Source organism: Canis lupus, chromosome 16 (assembly GCF_003254725.2).
Source record: "Canis lupus dingo isolate Sandy chromosome 16, ASM325472v2, whole genome shotgun sequence".
Lineage (NCBI taxonomy): Eukaryota > Metazoa > Chordata > Mammalia > Carnivora > Canidae > Canis > Canis lupus.
The window spans coordinates 7,115,290-7,139,947 of record NC_064258.1 but is presented as its reverse complement, the minus strand read 5'-3'; the positions used below and the strand labels follow the sequence as shown (position 1 = coordinate 7,139,947).

Here is a 24,658-nt window from a genome sequence, read left to right as displayed (position 1 = left end):
CTTAGATCCCATTTTTAGGAAGGACATCTGTGGTAATTTTAATCAAAATAGAGTTCATGTTTTTTGATGGATTTTTTTTTTCAATTCAGAGAAGCTTTCAGATAATCACATATATCCACACACAAAGCAATAAATACTATATATGTACCAAGCTGATTTTAGACTGATTTTCCAAGATATCACCAATGTCGAAGGGAATGTGTTACTGTAATAGGGGCCTTAAAAATGAGATATGACAGATTCAGATCAAATTGTTAATTCTAACATTGTTCTTTGATATAGTAAATAAATCCCTGGTGTCATGAGTTTAATGAAAAGAGAGAAATAATAGAATTCAGACTCCATGTCAAAGATACCAAGTTTCTGCTAAGGATATAGGTTTCTAGAGTACCATATTTTCCTAATTTTCTTTCCACTCTCACCCTAGATTTATGATCCCAATAATAATCGGTATGAAGTCCCAGTCCCTCTCAACATACCCAGGGTTCCATCCAGCACCTCTGAGAGTCAACTCTATGATGTCCTCATTAAGAAGAATCCATTTGGAATCGAAATTCGCCGGAAGAGTACGGGCACTGTGATGTAGGTGGCTCCTGGTCTGACTTGGGATTGATAGTTACCTATACATTCACTGCCAAGTCCATTGTCCTTGGAGATATCCTGGCTCAAAGCATCACACTATCCATTTCCAGGTTTATGAATATGTTATTCCCTTTGGACTAAAGATTTCTCAATCTTTAGCCCCCTGGCAATAATTACTGAGGCATTTACATGTACTAGGGATTCATTCAACCAATGTTTACAGGGGTGGTTAGGCTATATTATCTCTATATTAGGTGGTTCTAGAAGATAAGTCTCTCTTCTCATGACAAAAATTAATGCTAGATAACAAAGACAAGTTAAAATATAAATAAGAAAGTTTAGGTAGCGACAACTGCTATGTAGGAAAAAGAACAGGGTAATCAGAGTCATAGGGAGTTTACTGCTTTTGATACTGTGATCAGAGTAGGTGTCTCAGAGAAGGTGACATTTGAAATAGGACTTGGATGAGAAGGATCCACCCCTGTGGAGATCTGGAGGAAGGGGAAGAACATTCCAGACAGATGGAATAAGAAGTGCACAGGCCATGAAACAGGAGCACACTTGCCATATTGAAGGGGGAAATATCCACCATGGCTGGAGCACATTGTAGTTGGATTGCTCTGGATGTTAAGTAGCAAAAGGACTGTAGAGAGCAAGAGTGGACTGCCAGGCTAGTGTAGGGTGGTAGCACCCAAGACGGTGAAAAGTGATTGGATTTGGCATCCTGAAGAGAAAACTGAAGAAAGGCAGTGAGAGAGGAAAACAGGAGAATGAAGGCTGGCTCTTGGGCTGGTAGCAGGTGCATCTAAGATTATTTTAATTGAATAGACTTTGTGTCTGTTTGGAAGATTAACAGGCTCTGGGTGGAAGAGGGAATGGAGAGTTCTGTTGTCCTTGAAAGGTCAGGTACTTGAAGCCAACAGGTTAGCTCATTTCTTTTCCAAATACTCTCTTTTGTGTTGCAGTTGGGACTCTCAGCTCCTTGGCTTTACCTTCAATGACATGTTCATCCGTATCTCCACTCGCCTTCCCTCCCAGTACCTCTATGGTTTTGGGGAAACTGAGCACACAGCCTTTCGGAGAGACTTGAACTGGCACACATGGGGGATGTTCTCCAGGGACCAACCTCCGGGGGTAAGGGCAGAGCATCTGGGATCTGTGTCTCCCTCTCTACATGCTGTGTATACTTCATGTGTCATCTTCCCAGACTCACCTTAGATGGGCATGTTCGGCACTTAGGCAAGTGGGCCGGTGTTTACACTCCCTTGATTTTCACATACCTAAAGTTCATTGTAGAGAAGACGAAATGTACCTTGTCAGTCATTTTTTTGTGGAGTTTTTTTCTCAGTCACAATGTCTTTTAACTTCTTACCACTTTTGCCCCATGACTCTCCCAGTACAAGAAGAATTCCTATGGTGTCCACCCCTACTACATGGCACTGGAGGAGGATGGTAGTGCCCATGGGGTGTTACTGCTCAACAGCAATGCCATGGGTAAGATGATGCCAACATCTCCCCTTATTTTTGTGAACCAGTCATTCGTGAGTAATGTTACAATGAGTTTGAACCTGCATCCCCCTGGAGTCAAAATTATCATCTTGGGGACAGTGTTTTTGTTTTTACTTTTTATTTTCTGGGTAGACTTTCTATTTATTTCAGTTCAGTAGCATGTGGTAATGAGAGTTAACTCTTATTTCGCAAAAATGTAAGAAGGGATAGAAAGACCAAGTGAGTCTGAAATATCCTGGAGGTCAGCCGGTAGGAGCCATCTTTTTAATTTGAGTTAGTGGTGAAGCTATGGATAAGAGTGCTCACTCTGGGGGTATGAGGGTGTGAAAAAAATTTATATGGTTTATTGGAAAGAGGGTGGAAAATCAGGAGGTGTAGGGGAAAGCATGCACATAAAAACTGGTCAAATCAGAGTCAGGTATATTCCCGACTTAATAGTTTTATATGAATGTCAGTTTCCTGGTTTTGACAATGTACAATGGTTATATAAGATGCCATTGAGGGAAGCTGAGTGAAGTATACAGAGGACCACCAGTACTATTTTTGCAACTTCTTATAAATCTTAAAGTATTCTAAGATAAAAATTATAATAATTTTAAAAGAACAGAATGACAAAACATATTATAAAATAATAATAAGCCCAATGGCAAACAAATCCAGGGGTAGCACCCTGTAGACTTTCACTCAACTTCTTCAATTCTATGTAGGTATGGTAAAAATTCTTTCTCTTAATACTGTATAATACAGAGGCATAAGGAGAAGGCAAAGGGAAGAATTTCAGGGATTATTCCTCACCTTGAATGTTTCCAGCTTGATTGATATTTTCCTATATTTTCAGATGTGACATTCCAGCCCCTGCCTGCCTTGACATACCGCACCATAGGAGGAATTCTGGACTTTTATGTGTTCTTGGGGCCAACTCCAGAGCTTGTCACTCAGCAGTATACTGAGGTAGGAGGGAATTAAACTGATTATCAAGTATTCATCCAGTGCATTCCGAGTTTCCAAATCCACATTTATTAGTGTAACTCTCAGTTGATACCTGGAATTGTTGACACTTTTGGAATATAGACTATAAAATGATGAACAAAATACATATCCCAATAACCATTAAGTTTGCAGCCTCTCAAAGATTGCAGAGCAGTAGTGGTGCCGGTGGTGGTGTTGGCAGTGGCAATGGTGGCGGTGGAGGTGGTAGTGGTGATGGGATTATAGTAATGGTGGAGGTGATAGTGGTGATGGAAGTGGTGGTGGAGGTGGTGGTCATGTGGTAATGGTGATGGTACTGTTAGTAATGGTAGTCACAGTGGTCATGGCAGTCACTTTGGCAGCAGCAACAAGCACATATACAATTTACTGTGTGTCACTGATTATTTTATGTATATTAACTCATTCAGTCCTCACAAAAACACTATGAAGCAAACACTATTATTATCCCCAGTTTACAAGTGAAGGAACTGATGAACAAGAGGTTTTTAACTTTTGCACAGGGCCGCTTAGCCAGCAGGGATTGGAGCCTGGATAGTAAACCAGGCATTTTTGCCTCTAGATTCTGAGTTCTGAACCAGTAAGCTAGACTGCCTCTAAGAATCAGGATAAAATCAGATTTTCCAAATTCTTGGGGAAGAAGGTCAGATCTAGCAGAAAGATTTCTCCAAGATATCCCAGGGGCTCTGTATCCTCTCCGTTTCTCTCCATTTTTGAATTTGTTGATTATCTAACTTGGGCCACGGTAAAAAATATTCTTAATTTGTTGACAATTTCAATCCAGATTCTCCTTTTTAAGAATTAAATTTTCTGTCTATTTTTGTAGATGATTGGTCGGCCAGTGATGGTTCCTTACTGGTCCTTGGGGTTTCAGCTGTGTCGCTATGGCTACCAGAACGACTCTGAGATTGCCAGCCTGTATGATGAGATGGTGGCTGCCCAGATCCCTTATGTACGTTTTCCGTATGTGGTGGTTTGGCTCTGGGACCTCGTGGCCAACACTAGTGGTTTCTGTGTCTGGATTAGCTTGACTTGGGTGGAGGAGGGTGTTCCTACAGCTACACAATTTTAAAAGACTTGGTCAAAACCATCTTTGGTATCTTAAGAACAAAAGGTTGCCCAGGCAGTAGTTTTGCTTAATTAAAACTAAAAATTTAAATTAAAAAGAAAATGACCCCAATTCAGTCAGATCGCAGTAGGTGCAGATATAACCTCAGTTCCAATGCTTTGCTGGTATGACAGTGTTCCCTCGACTTTGAGCTAAAGTTGAAGAGAGGGATCTTGGGGTACCTATTTCCTGATAAAATGCATACAGAAACAAGCTATGTTCTTCACTTGAGGGCTAGAGGGGTCCAAGAATCAGAGAACTGATCCCATAATCTTCTTACATATTTAATTTTATTCTATTTATTTTTCTATTTCTTACAATTATTGCTATCAATTGTAAGCATAGCATGCCATATTTCATTTTTAGTAAGAAAGCTGTGTCTGATAACCCCCAGGATTGGATATTCTAAAGCAACTACAGGAGCCTTTTTTTAAAAAGGTAGATTTACTATCCATCTAATTGTATCAGTGCTGGGGAGTTTACATTATGTTCTTTTCTCTGAAAGTGAACCACTGATCCCAGGAGCAGCCTCTTGGGGGGGTAGGTAACCACAATCACTCACACTGGCCACTCACAAGGCACTTTCTCATCTGCTCTCTTCATTTATCCTTGCAATAGCCTTGCCACATAGGCATCATCCTATTTTTGCTAATTTAGGGTTTTTTGGGTCTATTTTATGTTTGAAAATTTGAAAATTTCCCAGGATCTAATACCTGATACCTGGGATTAGAAAAAGTCAAAAGGAAGCCATCTGAAATTCACCGTTGGTTAGTTGAGGTTTGTTCTCACCTGGAACCTGGCCTTTTACAAGCAGGAGCCACTCACTGCCCCCGTGTGCTCCCCCAGGATGTGCAGTACTCCGACATCGACTACATGGAGCGGCAGCTGGACTTCACCCTCAGCCCCAAGTTCGCAGGATTTCCAGCTCTGATTACTCGCATGAAGGCCAACGGAATGCGGGTCATCCTCATTCTGGTTAGTCCCTCTGCGAATGGGTGGCAGTTGTTGGGGAGACTGAATGGGCTTTGGTGGAGAAAGCTTTCTTTTTTTTCTTTTTTCTTCCTTTTTTTTTCTTTTTCTTCTTTTTTTTTTTTTCTTTTTTAACAGTAAGTGGACCTTTATTTAAAGACATTAACCCACAAGGGGAAAAAAAATGGAAGTGACAAAAATGGCAACCAAATTTAGAAGCTGAGTGTCTGATGAATGTTGAATGAGTTAACAGACCTGAGAAAGGTCAATTCTAAAGTAGCACTGAGGAAGGCTGGAAAGCATCCCACTTTATGTTGCACATCCCCTCTAAGGCTCGGATATTAATGAAAAGTGAAAGGAAGGATGAGGTGGGGCTGAAAAGAGAGGACAGTTATACTTTCTTGCCTCCCAAAAGATTGAAGTTTCATTCTTGCAAAGAATCAGAGTATCTCTGGACTGGGGAACACCTAAGCACAGCTGTGTGTGGCAATGCTGATCTGAAAATCACTGAGAACTTTCAGTTACTCCTCTTCTGCCTTTTACTTCTCCCAGAAGACACTGGAAGTAGGCAAGATATAGGAAGTAATCTTTGAAGAATGAGACCAGTGAGAGAAAAGACCTAAAGGTATTAGCATCAAAGATTCCCAAGAAAATGGTGTAGCTATCCACACTAGAATAAAAACCGCATTTGACAAGCCTCACACACATATTAAAATTTCAGTCATTTATAGTGTTTTTTCATACTTTTTAAAAAAATTTATTTATTTATTTATGATAGTCACAGAGAGAGAGAGAGGCAGAGACACAGGCAGAGGGAGAAGCAGGCTCCATGCACCGGGAGCCCGACGTGGGATTTGATCCCGGGTCTCCAGGATCATGCCCTGGGCCAAAGGCAGGCGCCAAACCACTGCGCCACCCAGGGATCCCCTGTTTTTTCATACTTATGAGAAGATGGTGAAGGCATTTGAGGACCAAAACATTATAAATTATGGAACATCAACAAACTTAAAAAGCAGGTTAGAGGAAGTAGAATTTATTTAGGGAGAACATTTCAAGAAACTATTAGAGTATCCTCAAAGAGATAAAGTATTACTTTCATGAATTAGAAAATAATAGAACAGAAGAGATGGAAAACTTAATGAAAAGAAGATAAAATAGAAGCATTCTCTCAAAAAGTAAAGCAAAAGATAAAGAAAATTGGAAAGAAACGAAAGTAGGAGGCCCAATATCCAAATAATAGAAATTTTAGAATGAGCAAAGAGAGAAAATAGAGGGGAAAAATTCATCAAATAAATCACTAAATAGCATTTTTCCAGAACTGAATGATGGGTTTTTAGGTTTTATTATTATTATTTTATTTAAATTCAATTTGCCAATATATAGGAGATGGTGAAAGGGACTATAAGGGAAAGGAGGGGAACTGAGTGGGAAAAATTAGAGAGGGAGACAAACTATGAGAGACTCCTAACAAAGGGTTGAAGGGGAGGTGAGTGAGGGAATGGATTAGCTGGGTGACTGGCACTGAGGAGGGCACTTGATGGGATGAGCACCGGGTGTTATGCTATATGCTGGCAAATTGAATTTAAATTAAAAAAAAAATAGAAAGCTTTCTATTGTATTTCCTTCTGTGTTACGAGTGTAGAAGTTGAGGTTCAGTAAGAAAGATGTATTTCCCAGGATTCACACAAGCACTGTGGTTTGCGCGAAAGCTGATGCCTTCTTTTTGGGAATTCTTTTTTTTTTCTGTCCTGAGCTGTTCTCTGGCTTTGGACTTCTCCCCAGATCTGTGCTTTGGTTTCAGGACCCAGCCATTTCTGGTAATGAGACGCAGCCCTATCCTGCATTCACTCGGGGTGTGGAGGATGATGTCTTCATCAAAGCTCCAAATGGTGGAGGCATTGTCTGGGGGAAGGTACGGTGTGAGCGGTGAACCACTAAACTCCAGCCTGGGGGCTGGGGTGTGTGTGTGGTTAGTGTGCATGTTGTTTTGGGACCTTTTCCATTTGGGTTCTGAGATCAGAAGTTCTCGTTCTGTCCTTCAAAATTTGTCAACACGCTTAAGGAATGTCTAGGGAATGTGTAGATGTGTGTGCATTGTGGGATCCACTTCCCTAGACCAAAATCAACTATTACCACCCACAATCATGGTTTATAGTTTCTTAGGAAGTTTGTAAAGTAAATTATCTAGGGCATTGCTTTTGAACAATTTTCTCTCCACAGGTGTGGCCTGATTTCCCTGATGTCGTCATAAACGCATCCCTAGACTGGGATAGTCAAGTGGAGGTAAAGGGACCTTCGGGGATGCGGGTGAAGTGAGGGTGACTGTACTTGGGACAGTGGACATCCCTCAGCCATGGGAGTGGGCCTGGTGAGGAATGCACTGAGGGCTTGTGTCCTGTGTGTTCATCTGTGCGCCATCACTTTACATATAACATTTTACTCCGGACTGGGAGGCAGGGATTATTATCCTCAGCATAACCAGGATTCAGAGAGCTTAAATTACTGCTCTATGGGTTTGGGTGGCCCATATTTTAAACAAAGTCTCCACACCCTGTCTGTAGTGTGGGATCTTTGGATCCACTCTCCAGATTAAAATACAGATAGAGCTTTATTACTTGAAGGAGATAAAGAGAAGGGGGCAGTGTTTAAAACTTCCTCTTTAGCTCCTCCCAAGTGACCTGACACACAAATGCAGTTTTCAAGTGATTTCCTTAACTATGGAAAACACAAGGGTGCTGGTTAGACATCTCTCCCCTGTCCTCCCTTCCCCAGGGGGAATGAGACCAGAGAGCCTGCTTGTTGCCTTCCAGCCTGCTGACAGTGCATCTGATGTCTTTCAAGCTGCAGTCCCTCCCTGGCTCCTACTCTGACTCTGAGTCGAGCTTAAGAAATTGTCAGCCAGAGCTTGAAAGTTAAGCATCAAGTGAGATAGTGAGTGCAGGGTGTTTGTTGCTACCACTCATGTTGACACAAAAAGGACAGTCCCCAGATACCTTCCAGATGCTAAGCAGGTGTCTAATGCATGCTAATGTCTTTTCTGTGCACTCGTTATATTTCACATAAGCCGCGAATGTTATTTTGGCTCTGTTTGGATTATCTATCACCATGCAGTACAGGTGTGTGCATGAATTATGATATAATTTGGGGGAGGACGCATAAACTATATGTCATTTTTACAGCTGTACCGAGCTTATGTGGCCTTTCCTGACTTTTTCCGTAACTCCACTACCACATGGTGGAAGAGGGAGCTGCAAGAACTATACACCAACCCCCAGAATCCAGAGAGGAGCTTGAAGTTTGACGGCATGTGGATTGTAAGTGTGTGAGTTTGCATCTGTGCACATGTGGGTGGGCATGTTTCTATCTTTGTGTTGCTAAGCTTATGGATCATGACCTTTAATCAAGAGGGATGATAATCATCCAAGAAAGACTTTGGACGCATCAAATTGCAGTTCCTCCAATCAGAAGTGGAGCATCTCTGATATTCCTCATATCATATACCTTGCCCGAAGTTCCTGCTGTAAAATGCGAGGTGATTACTAGGAATTTCTTGGACTTGAGCCTTGCCTCATACCTTGAGGGAGATTTTTTTTTTAATCCTCTAGCCAATCATTCTTGAGGGCTTCATTGATCTTTCTAGTCAGTTCTCAGCTGGATCTGATGAGTCTCCCTGGGCTGATATCTATGGGATTGCTGGAAGGTGAATGATTTATTCACTGCTTCCTTGTCTCTGAGTTGGCAGGATGTAATGATTTGAAAAAGTAAGCTATATCTGTGTTTGACATTTCTAGGATATGAATGAGCCAGCAAGTTTTGTGAATGGAGCAGTCCCCCCAGGCTGCAGGGATGCCACTATGAACCACCCCCCCTATATGCCACGTAAGAGCCCTCGGTCTCCTTTGTTGGCAGAGCCATGGCTATGAGGAGTGACCTCAACAAGAACCCAGCAGCCAGGGTTTATCCTGACTGTTCAGGGCATATCTTAACTGGCACTGTGGTTTTTAGGGGGAACAAAGACATACATGCGTCAAGTACTTTATCCAGTTGAGTGTGTATAAGTTACTGGCCCTGTTGAGTGAGTTTCTCAAATTTGTTCAGAAAACAAATGGGTGGGCTCAGTTGGTTAAGCATCTGCTTTCAGCTCAGATCATGATCTCAGGATCTTGGGATCGAGCCCTGCATGGGGCTCCCTGCTCAGTGGTGAGTCTGCTTCTCCCTCTGCTTCTCCCTCTCTCTCTGCCACTCCCCCCTCACTCGTGCTCTCTCTCATGCTTTCTCTCTACTCAAATAAATAAAATCTCAAAAAAAAAAAAAAACAACAACAACCCACTTAATATCAGTTATGTCTCCAAAGGATTCTAGAACTACGTTTCTTAATTCTTCAGGCCTCTGTGAATTCCTCCACAGGAATTTGTTAGGCCCCCAGTGGGTGGAAAGTAGTGGCTCCCCCTTATCATGAAGTCGATGGACTTTGGTGTTATACTTGTGTTCATATCTTGGTTCCAGAAATTATATTTACTATGAATTGTGTGACCTTTAACAGGTTACTTGATATTTCCAAATCTGTGTTTTAAGTTGTGAAGGGAGGGGCACCTGGGTGGCTCAGTGGTTGAGCATCTGCTTTGGCTCAGGGCATGATCCCGGGGTCCTGGGTATCAAGTCCCACATGGGGCTCTCTGCATGGAGCTTGGTTCTCCCTCTGCCTGTGTCTCTGCCTCTCTGTGTCTCTCATGAATAAATAAATAAAATCTTAAAAAAATTGTGAAGGGAGATAGCGCTTTTTTATAGAGTTATAGGAATTACATGAAATGACTTACAAGAAAAATGCTTAGACTGCATCCAGTCAAGTAATTAGTTTTTTTTTTTTTAAAGATTTTATTTATTTATTCATGAGATACAGAGAGAGAGAGGCAGAGACATAGGCAGAGGGAGAAGCAGGCTCCCTGTGGGGAGCCCCATGTGGAACTCTATCTCAGGACCCCGGAATCACATCCTGAGCCAAAGGCAGATGCTCAACCACTGAGCCACACAGGTGTCTCAAGCAGTTAGGCATTTGACACCTGTGTTTTCCTCCCCCTGCCCCTGCTTTCTCCTGGAGAACCCTGTAGGGGACCTTATGTTGAAAGCACCTGTGGGTTCCATTGCAGCCCCAAGCCAAGCATGTTCCCATGCCCCTGAAGAGAAGAGGGTCCCATGCACGGGTCTTAAGATCTAGTGTCCAATTCCTTAAAGAGGGGTCAGGGGTAAACAGGAGCAGACATGGCATTTATATCACTAGGTCTTTCTCCTCAGATTTGGAGTCCAGGGATAAAGGCCTGAGCAGCAAGACCCTGTGCATGGAGAGCGAGCAGGTCCTGCCAGATGGCTCACGGGTGCGGCACTATGATGTTCACAGCCTGTATGGATGGGCCCAGACCAGACCCACCTACGAGTGAGTCACGCTCTCCCTTCTCTGGTCCACATGACCTGCAGGGACAGCCAATGACTGAGGAGGTTACCCTGCATTTCCTTTCATGCCCCATCTCAAGGGTTAAGAACATATTAATTACAAATGTGTCACAATGCTTATTTTTTTTAAAGATTTTATTTACTTATTTACTTATTTAGAGACAGCATGAGCAGGGGCAGGAGCAGAGGAGGAGGGAGAGGGGGAGAATCTCAAACAGACTGCTGAGTGTGGAGTCCAATGAGGGGCTTGATCTCATGACCCTGAGATCATGACCTGAGCCACACAATTCTTACATATTAAGGGAACACAAGCATGGAGCCAGGCTCCATGATCATGGTTAGAAGGACAGGTTTAAGTAAGACATGGTCCTAACAGCGAGAGACGATAGTCCTTGTAGAGGAGACACACATGGAGACACAAGCAATGATCACACAGTGCAGCTGATGCTATAATTAAATATAAGAGGTGAAGGGAATACGGAGGACTAGCTCTCTTTTATTTTATTTTGAAAGTGACTCATCTCTGTTGGGTTTTTTTGTTTTAATTCTGCTGAATTAGTGCTGTCCCATTTTGTGAGCTCAGTCAATGAATAATAAGAATTATCCTAAGGAAAGCCTTACAAAGGAATTTATTTTCTTCCTCCGTAAATATAAAAATATAAAAACTTAGTACTTAGTAAATAAGTGGTAAGATTTTGTGGTTACTCATTATTTTTAGGTGATCCAGTAAGTTTATTACAAAGTTTGTCGCAAAACACTATTTAAAAGCACAATTGGTACCATCATTTCTATCATCCAGGGTCAATCACTGGGGACTTCCTTATGGCTCAGATTTCCATATTTCCTCCAGCAATGCAGGAGACATTTTGTTGCTATGCCTTGGGCTCTGAAACTCTGGATGGAGAAGCTCTGTGGCCTTTCCTTTCCTAATCTGCTCCCCAATCACCTCCTTTCCCCCTCCAACTAGAGCTGTGCAGGAGGTGACGGGACAGAGAGGGATTGTCATCACCCGCTCCACATTCCCCTCTTCTGGCCGCTGGGGAGGCCACTGGCTGGGTGACAACACGGCCGCGTGGGACCAGCTGAAGAAGTCTATCATTGGTGTGTGGGCTTATCCTTAGGGTCCTCTGCTGGTGGGAAGAGGGTTAGGCCTCCTTGATAAAGGATTCTTGAGGAGGGAGGAGGTAACAGATCATGAGTCCCATCTCTCACATAGCTGTGTTCATGTTGCAGGCATGATGGAGTTCAGCCTCTTCGGTATATCTTATGTAAGTGTCTTTTGGGTCACTTCTAATCCCCAAGAAGATAGTCACATCTTTCAGAAATCACCAATAAGCTTGTTTTATTCTACCTTGTTTCAGACAGGAGCAGATATTTGTGGGTTCTTTCAAGATGCTGAATATGAGATGTGTGTTCGCTGGATGCAGCTGGGAGCCTTTTACCCCTTTTCGAGGAACCACAACACCATTGGGACCAGGGTAGGATGTTAACTTATAGCTCAAAAGTCTTGTGTCACTAGAAATACAACCTCCATATTTGAGCTACAATTAATTAATATTCTCTGTGACATCCTCAAAACCATCAAACCCTTATGTTTTTTTGTTTTTTGTTTTTATTTGATACACTTATGTATTGTGAAATGATTACCATAGCAGGATTAGTTAACACTTCCATCATCTCACATAATTGCTGTTTCTTTTTTTGTGGTGAGAACATTTAGTATTTATTCTTTTAGCAACTTCCAAGTATATAATAGAGTATTGTAAACTATAGTCACCATTCGATTGTGCATTCGATTACCAGAACAAATTCATCATGTAACTGGAAGTTTGTACCCTTTGACTGATACTTCCCCATTTCTCTTATCCCCCAGCCCCTGATATCCACCATTCTGCTATCTAGAGGAATGTGAGGTAATAGATGTGATAGATGTGAGGTGATATCTCACTTGGTTTTGATGTGTATTTCCCTGATGATGAGCATTATTGAGCATCTTTTCATGTAGCTGTTGGCCATTTGCATGTCTTCTTTGGAAACTGGAAACCAATAACAGGAGAAAAACTGGAAAACTCACAAATATGTGGAAATTAAACAACCAATGGGTCAAAGATGAAATCAAAAGGAAAATAAAGAAAATATCTTGAAACAGATAAAAATGGAAACACAATATACCAAAACTTATGGGTTACAGTGAAAGCATTTCTAAGTTTATCACTATAAACCCCTACATTAAGGAAAAGAGAGAAAGAAAGATCTTAAATAAACAACCCAATTTTATACCTCAAGGAACTAGCAAAAGAAGAACAAAGTAAGCTCATGGTAAGAAAAGAAATAATAAAGATCAGAGGCGAAATACGTGACATGGAGCCCAGAAAAACAATAGAAAAAATCAACAAAACTAAGAGCTGGTTCTTTGAACAGATAAACTAAATTAACAAACCTTTAGTTAGATTTGTTAAGGAAAAAAGAGAGAAGACTCAAATAAATAAAAAATATAATGAAAAAGGAGACATTAGAACTGATACCACAGAAATGCAAAGGATCACAAGAGACAGCAATTATATACTAACAAATTGGACAACCTAGAAGAAATGAATAAATTCCTAGGAACATACAGTCTACCAAGACTGAATCATGAAGAAATAGAAGAGCCGAACAGATAAATACTGAAAAAGGAGATTGAACTAGTAATAAAAAATCCCCTAACAAAGAAAAGTCCAGAACCAGATGTTTTTCCTGATGAAGTGCATCAAAAATTTAAAGAAGAATCAACACCAAGACTTCCTTAAACACTTCAGAAAATTAAGAGGAGGGAGCACTTCCAAACAAGATCATCATTACTCTGATATTAAAGCCAAATAAGGGCCCTACTAGAAGACTAGAGGTCAGTATCCCTCAGGAATACAGATCCAAAAATTTGCAACAAAATATTAGCACACTGAATTCAACACATTGGAAAAATCGTACACCATGATCAAGAGGGATTTTTTTAAAAAAGATTTATTTATTTATTTATTTATTTATTTATTTATTTATTTGGGAGAGAGAGACAGAGACAGAGACAGCGGGAGCCAGGGGAAGGGCAGAGGGAGAGAAAGAAACAGACTCTCTGCTAAGAGAGGAGCCTGATGCAGGGCTCGATCCCAAGACCATGGCATCATGACTTGAGCTGAAGGCAGACGCTTAACCAACTTAGCCATCCAGACACCCTCAAGTGGGATTTAACTTGGTATGTGTGGATGATTCAACATGCACAAATAAATAAATGTGATACAGTACATTAATAAAATGAAAGATAAAGATCATTGGATCATCTCGATATATGTAGAAAAAAATTGACATAATATAGCATCCTTCCATGATGAAAACTCTAACCAAATTGGGCATAGAAGGAATGTGTCTCATCATTATAAAGGCCATATGAGACAAGCCTACAGCTAATATCATGCAAAAGTGGAAGATTGAAAGCATTTTTTCTAAGATCAGAAATAAGACAAGTGTCCATTTTCACTACTCTTATTTAACATAGTACTGGAAGTCCTAGCCAGAGTAGTCAGGCAAGAAAAAGAACTGAAAGGCATTTAAATCAGAAAGGAAGTAAAATTATCTCTGTTTATAGTTCATATGATCTTTTAAATAGAAAATCCTAAAGCTATCATTTAAAAAACCTTTAGAATTAATCAGTTCAGTAAAGTTGTGGAATACAAAACTCAACCTACGGAAATAAGTTACATTTCTATACACTGACAGCAAAATATCTGAAAAAGAAATAAAGCAATGCCACTCACAATAGCATCAAAAATCAATAAAATACTTAGTAATGAATTTAACCAAGGAGGTGAAAGACCTATACAATGAAAACCATTGGACATATATGAAAGAAATTGAAGAATACACAAACAAATGGAAAGATATTCTATGTTCATGGATTAGAATTAATATTGTTACAATGTCTATACTACCCCAAAACCATTTATAGATTCAATGCAATCATTATCAAAATTCTAGTAGCATTTTTCACAGAAATAGAAAAAACAATCCTAACATTCATATGGAACTACAAAACACCCCAAAGAAGTAAGGCAATCCTGAGAAAGAAGAACAAAGCTGGAGGCATCATGCTTCCTGGTTTCAAATTATATTACAAAGTTATAGTAATAAAAAAAAATAAAGTTATAGTAATCAAAATAGTTTGTTATTGACCTAAAAATAGATCAATGGAACAGAATCAAAAGCACAGAAGTAAACCTTTGCAAGAATATTCAATGGAGAGAAGACAGTCTCTTCAAAAAATGCTGTTGGGAAACTGGAAAATCACATGCAAAAGAATTAAATTGGAGCCCTATCTTATAACTCACAAAAATTAACTCAAAATGATTAGTAATTTAAACATAGGGACTTTAAACTGTGAAAGTTCAGGAAGAAAGCAGGAGAAAAGCTCCTTGATGATGTTCTTGGCAATGATTTTTTGGGATATGACACCAAAAGCATAAACAACAAAAGTAAAAATAATAAGTCTAGGGATCCCTGGGTGGCTCAGCGGTTTAGCACCTGCCTTCGGCCCTGGGCGTGATCCTGGAGACCCGAGATCAAGTCCCACGTCGGGCTCCCTGCATGGAGCCTGCTTCTCCCTCTGCCTGTGTCTCTGCCTCTCTCTCTTTGTGTCTCTCATGAATAAATAAATAAAATCTTAAAAAAAAAATAAGTCTACATCAAACTCAAAAGCTTCTGCACAGCAAAAGAAACAACAAAATGAAAAGGCAACATATGGAATGGAAGATATTACTTGCAAACTATATATCTGATAAGGAATTAATATCCAAAATATGTAAGGCACTCATTCAAATCAAGAGCACAAACAATCTGATTTAAAACACATAAACAGGGATCCCTGGGTGGCGCAGCGGTTTAGCGCCTGCCTTTGGCCCAGGGCGCGATCCTGGAGACCTGGGATCGAATCCCACGTCGGGCTCCCGGTGCATGGAGCCTGCTTCTCCCTCTGCCTGTGTCTCTGCCTCTCTCTCTCTCTGTGACTATCATAAATAAATAAAAATTAAAAAAAATTAAAAAAAAATAAAACACATAAACAATCTGATTTAAAAATGGGAGACTAACCACATAGACATTTGTCCAGGAAGACATACAAATGGCTAACAGGTACATGGAAAGGTCCTCATGCTTCAGTGAACCAGATTCCTTAGGGCTTTTTAGATTCCTTTGTTAGTTTAGGCTGTGTTCTACCAAATATATCCCAAAAAGAATGTCTTAGGGAGAAATTTCATCAACTGTCTTTGGAAAGCTTGAGGGACTTCTTTCAATATACTAAGAATTTTCTCAGGCTCATCTATAATCAAATTGATCAAATATGATCTTCATTTGTAATAAGCATTCGGTGACATCCTTAAGTTTCCAGGTCCCAAGGTAATCTCTGAACATTTCTTTTTTCTCCTTTAGAGGCAAGACCCTGTGTCCTGGAATGCAACCTTTGAGGATATCTCCAGAAGTGTGCTGCAGACCAGATACACCCTGTTGCCATATCTCTACACCCTGATGCACCTGGCCCACACGGAGGGCAGTACTGTCGTGCGGCCTCTTCTCCATGAGTGAGTGTCTAGCTGGGATCCCAATGACTAAGGGATAATATCATTCTATGTGATGGCTTCTGGGAAAGTACTTCCAAATTAAATTAAAGACATGATTGCCCTGTGCCATAAGCTTTCCGGGCACAGATCATACATTATAACATCTTTTAGCACAGCATCAGTCATGCCCAAGGGTCCTTGATAAAATGTTACTGAATGAAAAAAAATTCAAAGTGATTATAATACAACATGGAATACTTTCTTTCTAAATTGGGCATATGAAGAGCTGCTGCCTATCTTTTGTAGCGGCTCAGGTCACAGAAACAAGGCCAGATATGAGGGATGGAGATTTGAAGGTTGAAAGCCATTCTTGGATTTAAAACCTGCCATAGTTAAGAAACATGGAAATATTTATAGGTGAGAACATGTCTAAATCCAACCATTTATGGGGTTTGAAGAACGCGACAGAAAGCAAGTATGTATCTGATTAAAGGAGACATAGGGAAATGGTAAAGGAAGCTGTAGAATGCAGCTGGATTTCTGACCTGGGTCTAAACTTAAAGAGTTTCTTTTTTCTTTTCTTTTTTTTTCTTTTTTTGAGTTCTTTCTTTCTTTCTTTCTTTCTTTCTTTCTTTCTTTCTTTTTCTTCTTCTTCTTCTTTTCTTTCTTTCTTTCTTTCTTTCTTTCTTTCTTTCTTTCTTTCTTTTCTTTCTTTTCTTTTTCTTTCTTTTTTTAATTTAAATTCAATTTGCCAACATATATAACACTCAGTGCTCATCCCACCAAAGCCCTCCTTAGTGCCCATCACCCTGAACTTGAGTTTCTTCAGGGTCTTGGCCTAAGGCCTTTTGGGGTCTTAATTGTAGTACCTTGGTTTCTCTTTCCAGGTTTGTGTCAGACCGGGTGACCTGGAATGTAGACAGTCAGTTTCTGCTGGGCCCAGCCTTCCTAGTCAGCCCTGTCCTGGAGCCTGTGAGTATGGGTGCCTCTGATGAATAGAGAATTAGAGTTCTGAGGCCTAGTGACTAGAGGCAGCAGAAGAGGCCTGGTCTGCTGGAAGTCCTGAGATGTGGTCTCTTATTCTACTTCTGTCTCTCCCTCTCCGTCTCCCTCTGAGTTGAATTCCATTACTTAGGTGCTCTGTCCTCTGCTCCCTAATCTTTAAAACCAGCATAACAGATTCTGATTCCTAGGATAATCGAGAACAAAGAACCTTATGATACATTTGAAGATATAATCATTTCTTTATTAACTAAAATAAGACGAATGGACCAGGTATATCAGGCTATGTTATAAAAATTCATTTCAGTCCTTTATCACCATTAAAAACAATTTTGCAGGATGTTTATACCAATTTGCATAATCTTTTTGTGGGCTAGCCCTTCTCTTCCTTCTATAAGATGTTCTTAGGCAGCAAAAGCCATTTCTTCATTTTTTTTTCTCTTGATATATAGGCTTCTGATTAGAATACCAGCTAATTCCATCCTCACCAAAACTTACTGCACTAATTATAATCCCTAAAGTACTGGCACCATAAAATCTACAAAATGTTCTTCTACTCCAGTCCCAATGAGAGGGTATGAGATAAGTCTATAAGCAAATGATGATTTTTTTTCCCCAAAAGTCCTGATCCCAAAGGGCTTTAGGGAAACTATTAGTTTCTGGTAGGCAACTCTCCCATTTAGGAAGAGGGGAGGCATGGGAGGAAAGGCTTCCCCAGCATTGCTGGTCTCTAAAAGATGAACCTCTGGGTCCAAGACCAACACTATTGTTTTGACCCTTTTACTATGCAAATTGGTTATATTGTCCAGGATGGAAGAGCCCACCGTCAAAGTCTTGTTTGTGTTTAATTTTAGAATGCCAGAAATGTCACTGCATATTTCCCTAGAGCCCGCTGGTATGATTACTACACGGTAAGTTTTTCTGATGATTTATACAACTTGGGAAAATGGTAGTGTACACAGGCTTCAGAATCTGACACATCATCTGTCCGATTCTGGCTCCATAACTCATCTGATGTGTGTGAGCTTGGACAAGTCACTTTTAACCTCGTAGCCTCAATTTTTTCACCTCTAAGTAGGATAAGTGCACTTTTCTCACAGAACTGTTAAAAAATAACACATTTTGTGAGTGTTCTTTATGTGTTAGTTTTTATCTTTCATGCTGGTGTATAATGGCAACACTAGTAAATACTTGAAATTGTGCTGTCAAATGTAGTTTTTGTTCATATCATCCCTTATAAGACTGTAAGTCTCAAAAAGTATTGAGGCCTTTCCTTTCTTGTTTTTTTTTTAAGTTTTAAAGATTTGATTTATTTATTCATGAGAGACACAGAGAGAGACAGAGACATAGGCAGAGGGAGAAGCAGGCTCCATGCAGGGAACCTGATGTGGGACTCAATCCTAGGACCCCGAGGTCATGACCTGAGCCTAAGGCAGACGCTCAACCACTAAGCCACTAAGGTGCCCCTCCTCTCTTGTTATTAAATATCTCCTTCTATAGCATGGATGCTCCAGGAGGAGTTGTTAAATGTAATCTGATGTAAGCACAGTCTTAGGCAGTATATAAAATGCACATGGAGGTATGAGACGCAACCAACCCTTGTGTGCCAGAGCAACACAAGTGCATTTGGAAATGGAAGACGAACATGTCATTCTCTGTTCTAGAACATTTCTACACTAGTGGGAGCTCCAGAGACTCAGCTGAGTAAACAGGGCCTTTCAAAGCAACCGCAAGGCCATATTCTCTTGTAAGGACAAAAGTCGGACTTTGATTCTTGAGGAAGAATCAAAGGAGGTAATTCCTCTCCCTGTAACCAAGCCTACTTTGACTTTTCTGAGGAGAGCAAAGCAGAGGACTCAAAATCCAGCAAAAGGAGAATAGCGGGAGGACAAGAGGCAGAGCATACTCTGGCCCTTTGGGTCAATGCATTTGCAGTGTGATTAGGTGAAAACTGGACAAGAACAATGGAAGTCTTGTTCCTCCTCCTCTTTGTCTCACTGGAGCCCTGAGTCCTTCCCCGACACCTATCCCATCTTTTTTTTTTTCCCTTGTGGGTTGGATCTGTCCTCTAGATGGCCCTGCGTTAGGACTCTGCTGTGTGCTTCCCCAGCTAGGGCCTTCAGTGGGGGAGCAGCCAACTGATTTTAAGTCACCTAGCCTTGGTCCTGAATTTGCATGTTGACTGCTCCATTCACTCACAGAGATTTTGAGTACCCTGAGGTTCGCTGGAACAGTGGAATACATGAGGTGCCTGGGCATGCAGTTTAATTTTTTTTTTAATTTATGATAGGCACACAGTGAGAGAGAGAGAGAGAGAGAGAGAGAGAGAGAGAGAGGCAGAGACACAGGCAGAGGGAGAAGCAGGCTCCATGCACCGGGAGCCTGACGTGGGATTCGATTCCGGGTCTCCAGGATCGCGCCCTGGGCCAAAGGCAGGCGCTAAACCGCTGCGCCACCCAGGGATCCCCTGGGCATGCAGTTTAAAGAGGTACTCCTTCCTAGGGCTGAGCCAGTGTTTGTATGACCCTGACAGTGAGCACTGCCTTAAACTGGGCCCCCTAGGCATCTCACTTAATTCCACTCTAGTCCCAGCCTGGCCCAGGTGCAGGCCACCTTTTGAGTTTCAGGTGTTAGAATACTGTGACAGCTTCCCATTAAGTGCACCCTGGAACCTGGAGCTGATATTTGCATGTGGTCAACACTAATACTTATGTACATAATCGTAGGCACTACATGAAAGAAAGGGAAGTGTGAGGGCTAGGAAAGAAAAGTATCCTGGAAATTGTTGATTTTATACATGGCTTTTAAACAGAAGAGCTTTGGTTGAGGAAGGAAAGGGGAAAAAAATCACTTAGGAAGGCTCAAGTTGATGGAGCAAACCATTTAGAAAAAAACTAAATTTTGCTGTTAAATTAAAATGGAGATTCTGTGGTTGGAATTAATGAAGAAGTGTCTCCTTGATTAATCTACATGGTTGGCTACCTATTTTGTACAAGAGCAGAGGTTGGCAAACTACCACCCACAACTACATCTGATTCATACCTGTTTTTATAAATAATGTTTTATTGGAACACAGGCATGAGCATTTGTTTATTTATTGTGAACAACATCTGTACTCACACCAGCAGAGTAGAGTAGTTTCACCAGAAGTCGTCTGACCTGCAAAGCCTAAAATACTTAGTATTCGGTCCTTTATAGACAAAGTTTACCAATTCTAGTTCTAGCAGATATACATGGAGTATGAGACCTAGTCCACCATCTGATCATGTGAAAAGGAACAAATTCATTATTCAGTATAAAGAATACAGTGGAATATTAAAACATAGTGTCAAAAGTTAGAGGAAGAAGAGCTGCAGATGTACTGGTTAAAGGATAAAAGTCACCAGGGGGAAGATAAGATTGGAAGGGTATCATAAAAGAAATATAGGGTGCCAAAAATACTTTAGAAGAGTAGAGATACCTCCCCTGGTATAAATACAAACATTGGAGAAGGGCAAACATGGTAAAATGGAAAGTAAAATTCACCATGTTCCGTATCTCCCAACTGCTGGTCCCCCTTCTAGAGCTAATCCCTGTTAACAGTTACATATCTTTGTTGTTGATAAAAATTTGTGCATAGACTAGCATATGTGTATTCTTTTTTATTTACACAAATAGTATCTTACTGTACATACTAAAAGGCTCCTTAATTAATTCACTTAATAATATATCTTGAAGCTTTTATTTATTAAAGAACTTTGAACTTGAACTCTTTGAATTTGAAGCTCTTCCCTATTTTTTTTTTTAGCAACTATATTATATTCCATTGTATGGAATCATTTAGCAAATCACTTTTGTGGATGGACATTTTGGATTTAGGTTTGCCTGCTTTCTTTTTATAAGTAGTGGTACAAGGTTACAGGTAACACCATTGTATGTGTATCTCCATATAAGTTTTGTCAGTAGAATTTCTGGGATTTAAGAATTTGACAGATATTGGCAGGTTGCTTTCTGAAAAGGTTTTATCAGCACTCAATCCCAATGAGTGTTTACAAGAGTGCCAAGCAAAGATACTTAATCAACTGTTCAGTTGATGCAAATTCCCCCTACAAAAGCACTTGGGTTGTCTATTCTTATTTTAGTAGTGTGCTTTTAGATTTTTACCATACAGTCATATCTTAATGGATATTTAAACAGGAATTTATTAGACTACTCTGGTCAGAAACTATATAATGGAAAGCCAATAAGCTTCTGATAAATCAAGTATTAGAAATGAAATCATGAGATTAAACTCACATCACATTTACATAATGTGTAGTAGAATAGAAATATTATTGAAAGAGATAAAGAATTTGGTAGGGAGATAACTTTGACAGTTTTATATGTGTCGAGTTTCACTAGTAGGCAGGATAATCAATGGAGAAAATGTCCAATGTTCATAAGATACCAGAGTGAAATGTCATTAGAGATCATATAATCGGATTTTCTCATGTTATCAGTGAGAAAACTGAAGAAGCTCAGAGATGTAGGACTGAAATTTTTATTAAATCCTGTAGACTCTGGAGTCCTGAGGCAGGCCTCAGGGAGAATGGCATCAGTCAGCATGCTTCCTTCTGACCACTTACCCCTATGGTTCACACAGGCTGAATATGGCTAAAATGAACAAAAGGGACCAAAGTGGAGGAGTGTTATGGTAGCTTTCCTCCTTACCTTTAAGGTAGCAATTATCAAATGGGGGGATTTTTTTGCCTACCAGGGGACATTTGGCAATGTCTGGAGACCTTTTGGGTGTCATTTGTGGTTGAGGTGGGGTGGGGGAGGTGCTACTGGCATCTAGGGCATGGACATGGGTTAAGCATTCCAAAATTACAGGACAGCCCCCATGACAAAGAATTATCTGGCCCCAGAGGTCTACAGTGCTGGAGCTGGAAAGCCCTGCCTTAGATTGAAGAAATATGGAAGGCTGATTTCTTAGAAACTGAGCTTCATGGCTCTGGGTGAGAGAGCACTTCTTCCTGTCACAGGGGAGGCAAGATAAAGATGTTAAACATAAAGGAAATTTAGTGAGTTAAAGATAAGGATTTGTAAAGTAAGTTCATCTTTTTTTCAAGAGAATATTAAATCGTTTATTGATTACACATGATAATGGACAATACACAAGCTTCAATCCCATCTATAATTTTATCTGATACCATAATTCAATTTAGATATATTGCATAGGATGTGCCAACAATCATAATAACCAAATAAACTCCAGGACTTTGCTTGGGTGACCCTTTTAACGGTGAACTCCAGGTCACAACACATTAACTGTCAGTTCAACCACACCAAGGTTTGTGGAGACAATGGCTTCTGTGCCCAAGCAGGTTGCAAATAAATTTTGAGTGGAACCTGGCATCACCCTGAAGGAATTCTAACTTCACACTGTTGGGGTAGTTTACCAAGATGGCTTGAGAGTAGACTAACTTTACACAGCACATTTTAAAAAAGACACATTTATTCAGCGTCATGATCAGACTATTACATTTAGCAATCAACAGCATGGGTGCAAAAAAAAAAAATCTACATTAAAACGCTTTGTTGGAATGCTTTACACTTTCCACAGAACAGAAACTAAAATAACCTGTTATACAATTAGTCACAAATACAGTCCTCGAGTTTTTTGCCCATACACATGAGTATTGTCTAAAACATGCCTTCTTTGTAGCAGCTAGGCCCTGCCACCACTGTGCTTGGCTGAGTTCACAAATCTGTTGTAACCTGTGGCTTCCCTGTCACTTCTCTGGCTCTCCCCTCCTGCTAAGCTTTGTTTCCTGGCAGTAATTAAAACCTTCTGCCACTGCCATAGCTGCTGCTGCTGCTAGAACCGCCATAGCCACCTTGGTTTCGTGGTTTGGCAAAGTATTGGCCTCCACCACCATAGGGGCCAGAGCTTCTGCCTCCAAAATTTCCTCCTTTCATGGGTCCAAAATTTGAGGATTGATTGTTGTAATTGCCAAAATCGTTATAGCTTCCGCCACCTCCAAAGTTGCTTCCGTCATTACCAAATCCGTTATAGCCATCCCCACTGCCACTGTATCCACCACCACCTCGACTGCCACCGAAGCCACCTCGACCACTGAATTCCCTCCACGACCAAAGTTGTCATTCCCACCAAAACCACCTCCACAACCACCACCAAAGTTTCCAGAACCACTTAAGTCTCTTTGGGTGGACGAAGCACTAGCCATCTCTTGCTTCGATAGGGCTTTCCTTACTTCACAGCTGTGGCCATTCACAGGATGGTATTTTTGAATGACAATCTTGTCTACAGTCGTGGTCGTCAAAGGTCACAAAAGCAAAACCTTTTTGCCACTGCCTTGGTCAGTCATGATCTCAATCACTTCAATTTTCCCATACTGTTCAAAATAATCTCTTAGATGATGTTCTTCAGTGTCTTCTTTAATGCCACCGACAAAAATCTTTTTCACAGTTAAGTGGGCACTGGGTCTTTGAGAATCTTCTCGGGAGACAGCCCTCTTTGGTTCCACGACTCTCCCGTCCACCTTGTGTGTGGCCGAGCGTTCATGGCTGCGTCCACCTCCTCCACAGTGGAGTACATGAGGAACCCAAGGCCTCTGGAGCGCTTGGTGTTGGGGTCTCTCATTTTAATTCTCTCTGTCAAGTAGGAATCAAAGCTTTAGTAAAGTTGGTCAGGGTGGGGAAGTGGGAGCAGTAAAAGGAGCCGGAGCAGAGGCAAAGTGAAAGAGAAGGCCTAGAAATGCCATTGCAGGGCATGTATCAAAAGCCAACAAGAAATAAGCAAAAGAATTCCTCAACTTCCTCCAGCACTGCTCTCTGACACAGAAACAGGATGTGGAATGAGGGTAGGCTGAGATCCACACTACGATCTCATGTAGTATGTACGGTAGAAACCCCAGAAGACAAGGGGTGCTGACGTGATGTTGGAGCATCAGGGTAAGAGTCCACCCAGTAGCTGGGTGAAAGTGGAGACGGGTAATACCAGCTGTGTGCTGGAAGGTCATGGACAGGCAGCAAGTCCAGAACAGTAGACAAGCTGTCTGGTAAATGCGTTGTTCAGTGAGGTGTGTTCTCTTACCCTCATCCTGTCTTACCTTCTTCTGGCCCACAGGGTGTGGACATTGGAGCAAGGGCAGAGTGGAAGTCCTTGCCAGCCCCTCTTGACCACATTAACCTTCATGTCCGTGGGGGCTACATCCTGCCCTGGCAAGAGCCTGCGCAGAACACCCACTTAAGGTGAATGATGGGACAAGGCTTCTCCTTTACCTGCCAGTTAGCTTAGATCCTGCGGAAGCCCGCCAATCTGTAAGCAGCACCCTCAGACCCCAAAGGAATTTTACTAAAGATTTTTTTGTTGTTGGCTTGTTTGTGATTTAACTTTTCCTAGACTCTGCACTCTTTGAACAATTATTAACAACTATTTTAGATTCCAGCGGGTGAGATAATAGGTCTAACTGATAACACTTGAAAT

General features: G+C 41.0%; 1 protein-coding gene across 1 annotated transcript in view; it reads left to right on the top strand.

Annotated features, from left to right (window-relative positions):
• MGAM (maltase-glucoamylase) overlaps positions 1–24,658 on the top strand; it is a 92,200-nt gene that overhangs the window by 61,076 nt on the left and 6,466 nt on the right. Inside the window, exons 27-44 of the mRNA XM_035700108.2 lie at positions 428–582; positions 1,548–1,716; positions 1,980–2,076; positions 2,930–3,042; positions 3,905–4,030; positions 5,033–5,161; positions 6,957–7,067; positions 7,376–7,438; positions 8,335–8,469; positions 8,947–9,034; positions 10,448–10,586; positions 11,571–11,704; positions 11,837–11,871; positions 11,965–12,081; positions 16,058–16,206; positions 17,073–17,157; positions 18,042–18,098; positions 24,299–24,423. Coding sequence (XP_035556001.2) covers positions 428–582; positions 1,548–1,716; positions 1,980–2,076; positions 2,930–3,042; positions 3,905–4,030; positions 5,033–5,161; positions 6,957–7,067; positions 7,376–7,438; positions 8,335–8,469; positions 8,947–9,034; positions 10,448–10,586; positions 11,571–11,704; positions 11,837–11,871; positions 11,965–12,081; positions 16,058–16,206; positions 17,073–17,157; positions 18,042–18,098; positions 24,299–24,423 — 2,027 coding nt within the window. The remainder of the gene's footprint in view (positions 1–427; positions 583–1,547; positions 1,717–1,979; positions 2,077–2,929; positions 3,043–3,904; positions 4,031–5,032; positions 5,162–6,956; positions 7,068–7,375; positions 7,439–8,334; positions 8,470–8,946; positions 9,035–10,447; positions 10,587–11,570; positions 11,705–11,836; positions 11,872–11,964; positions 12,082–16,057; positions 16,207–17,072; positions 17,158–18,041; positions 18,099–24,298; positions 24,424–24,658) is intronic.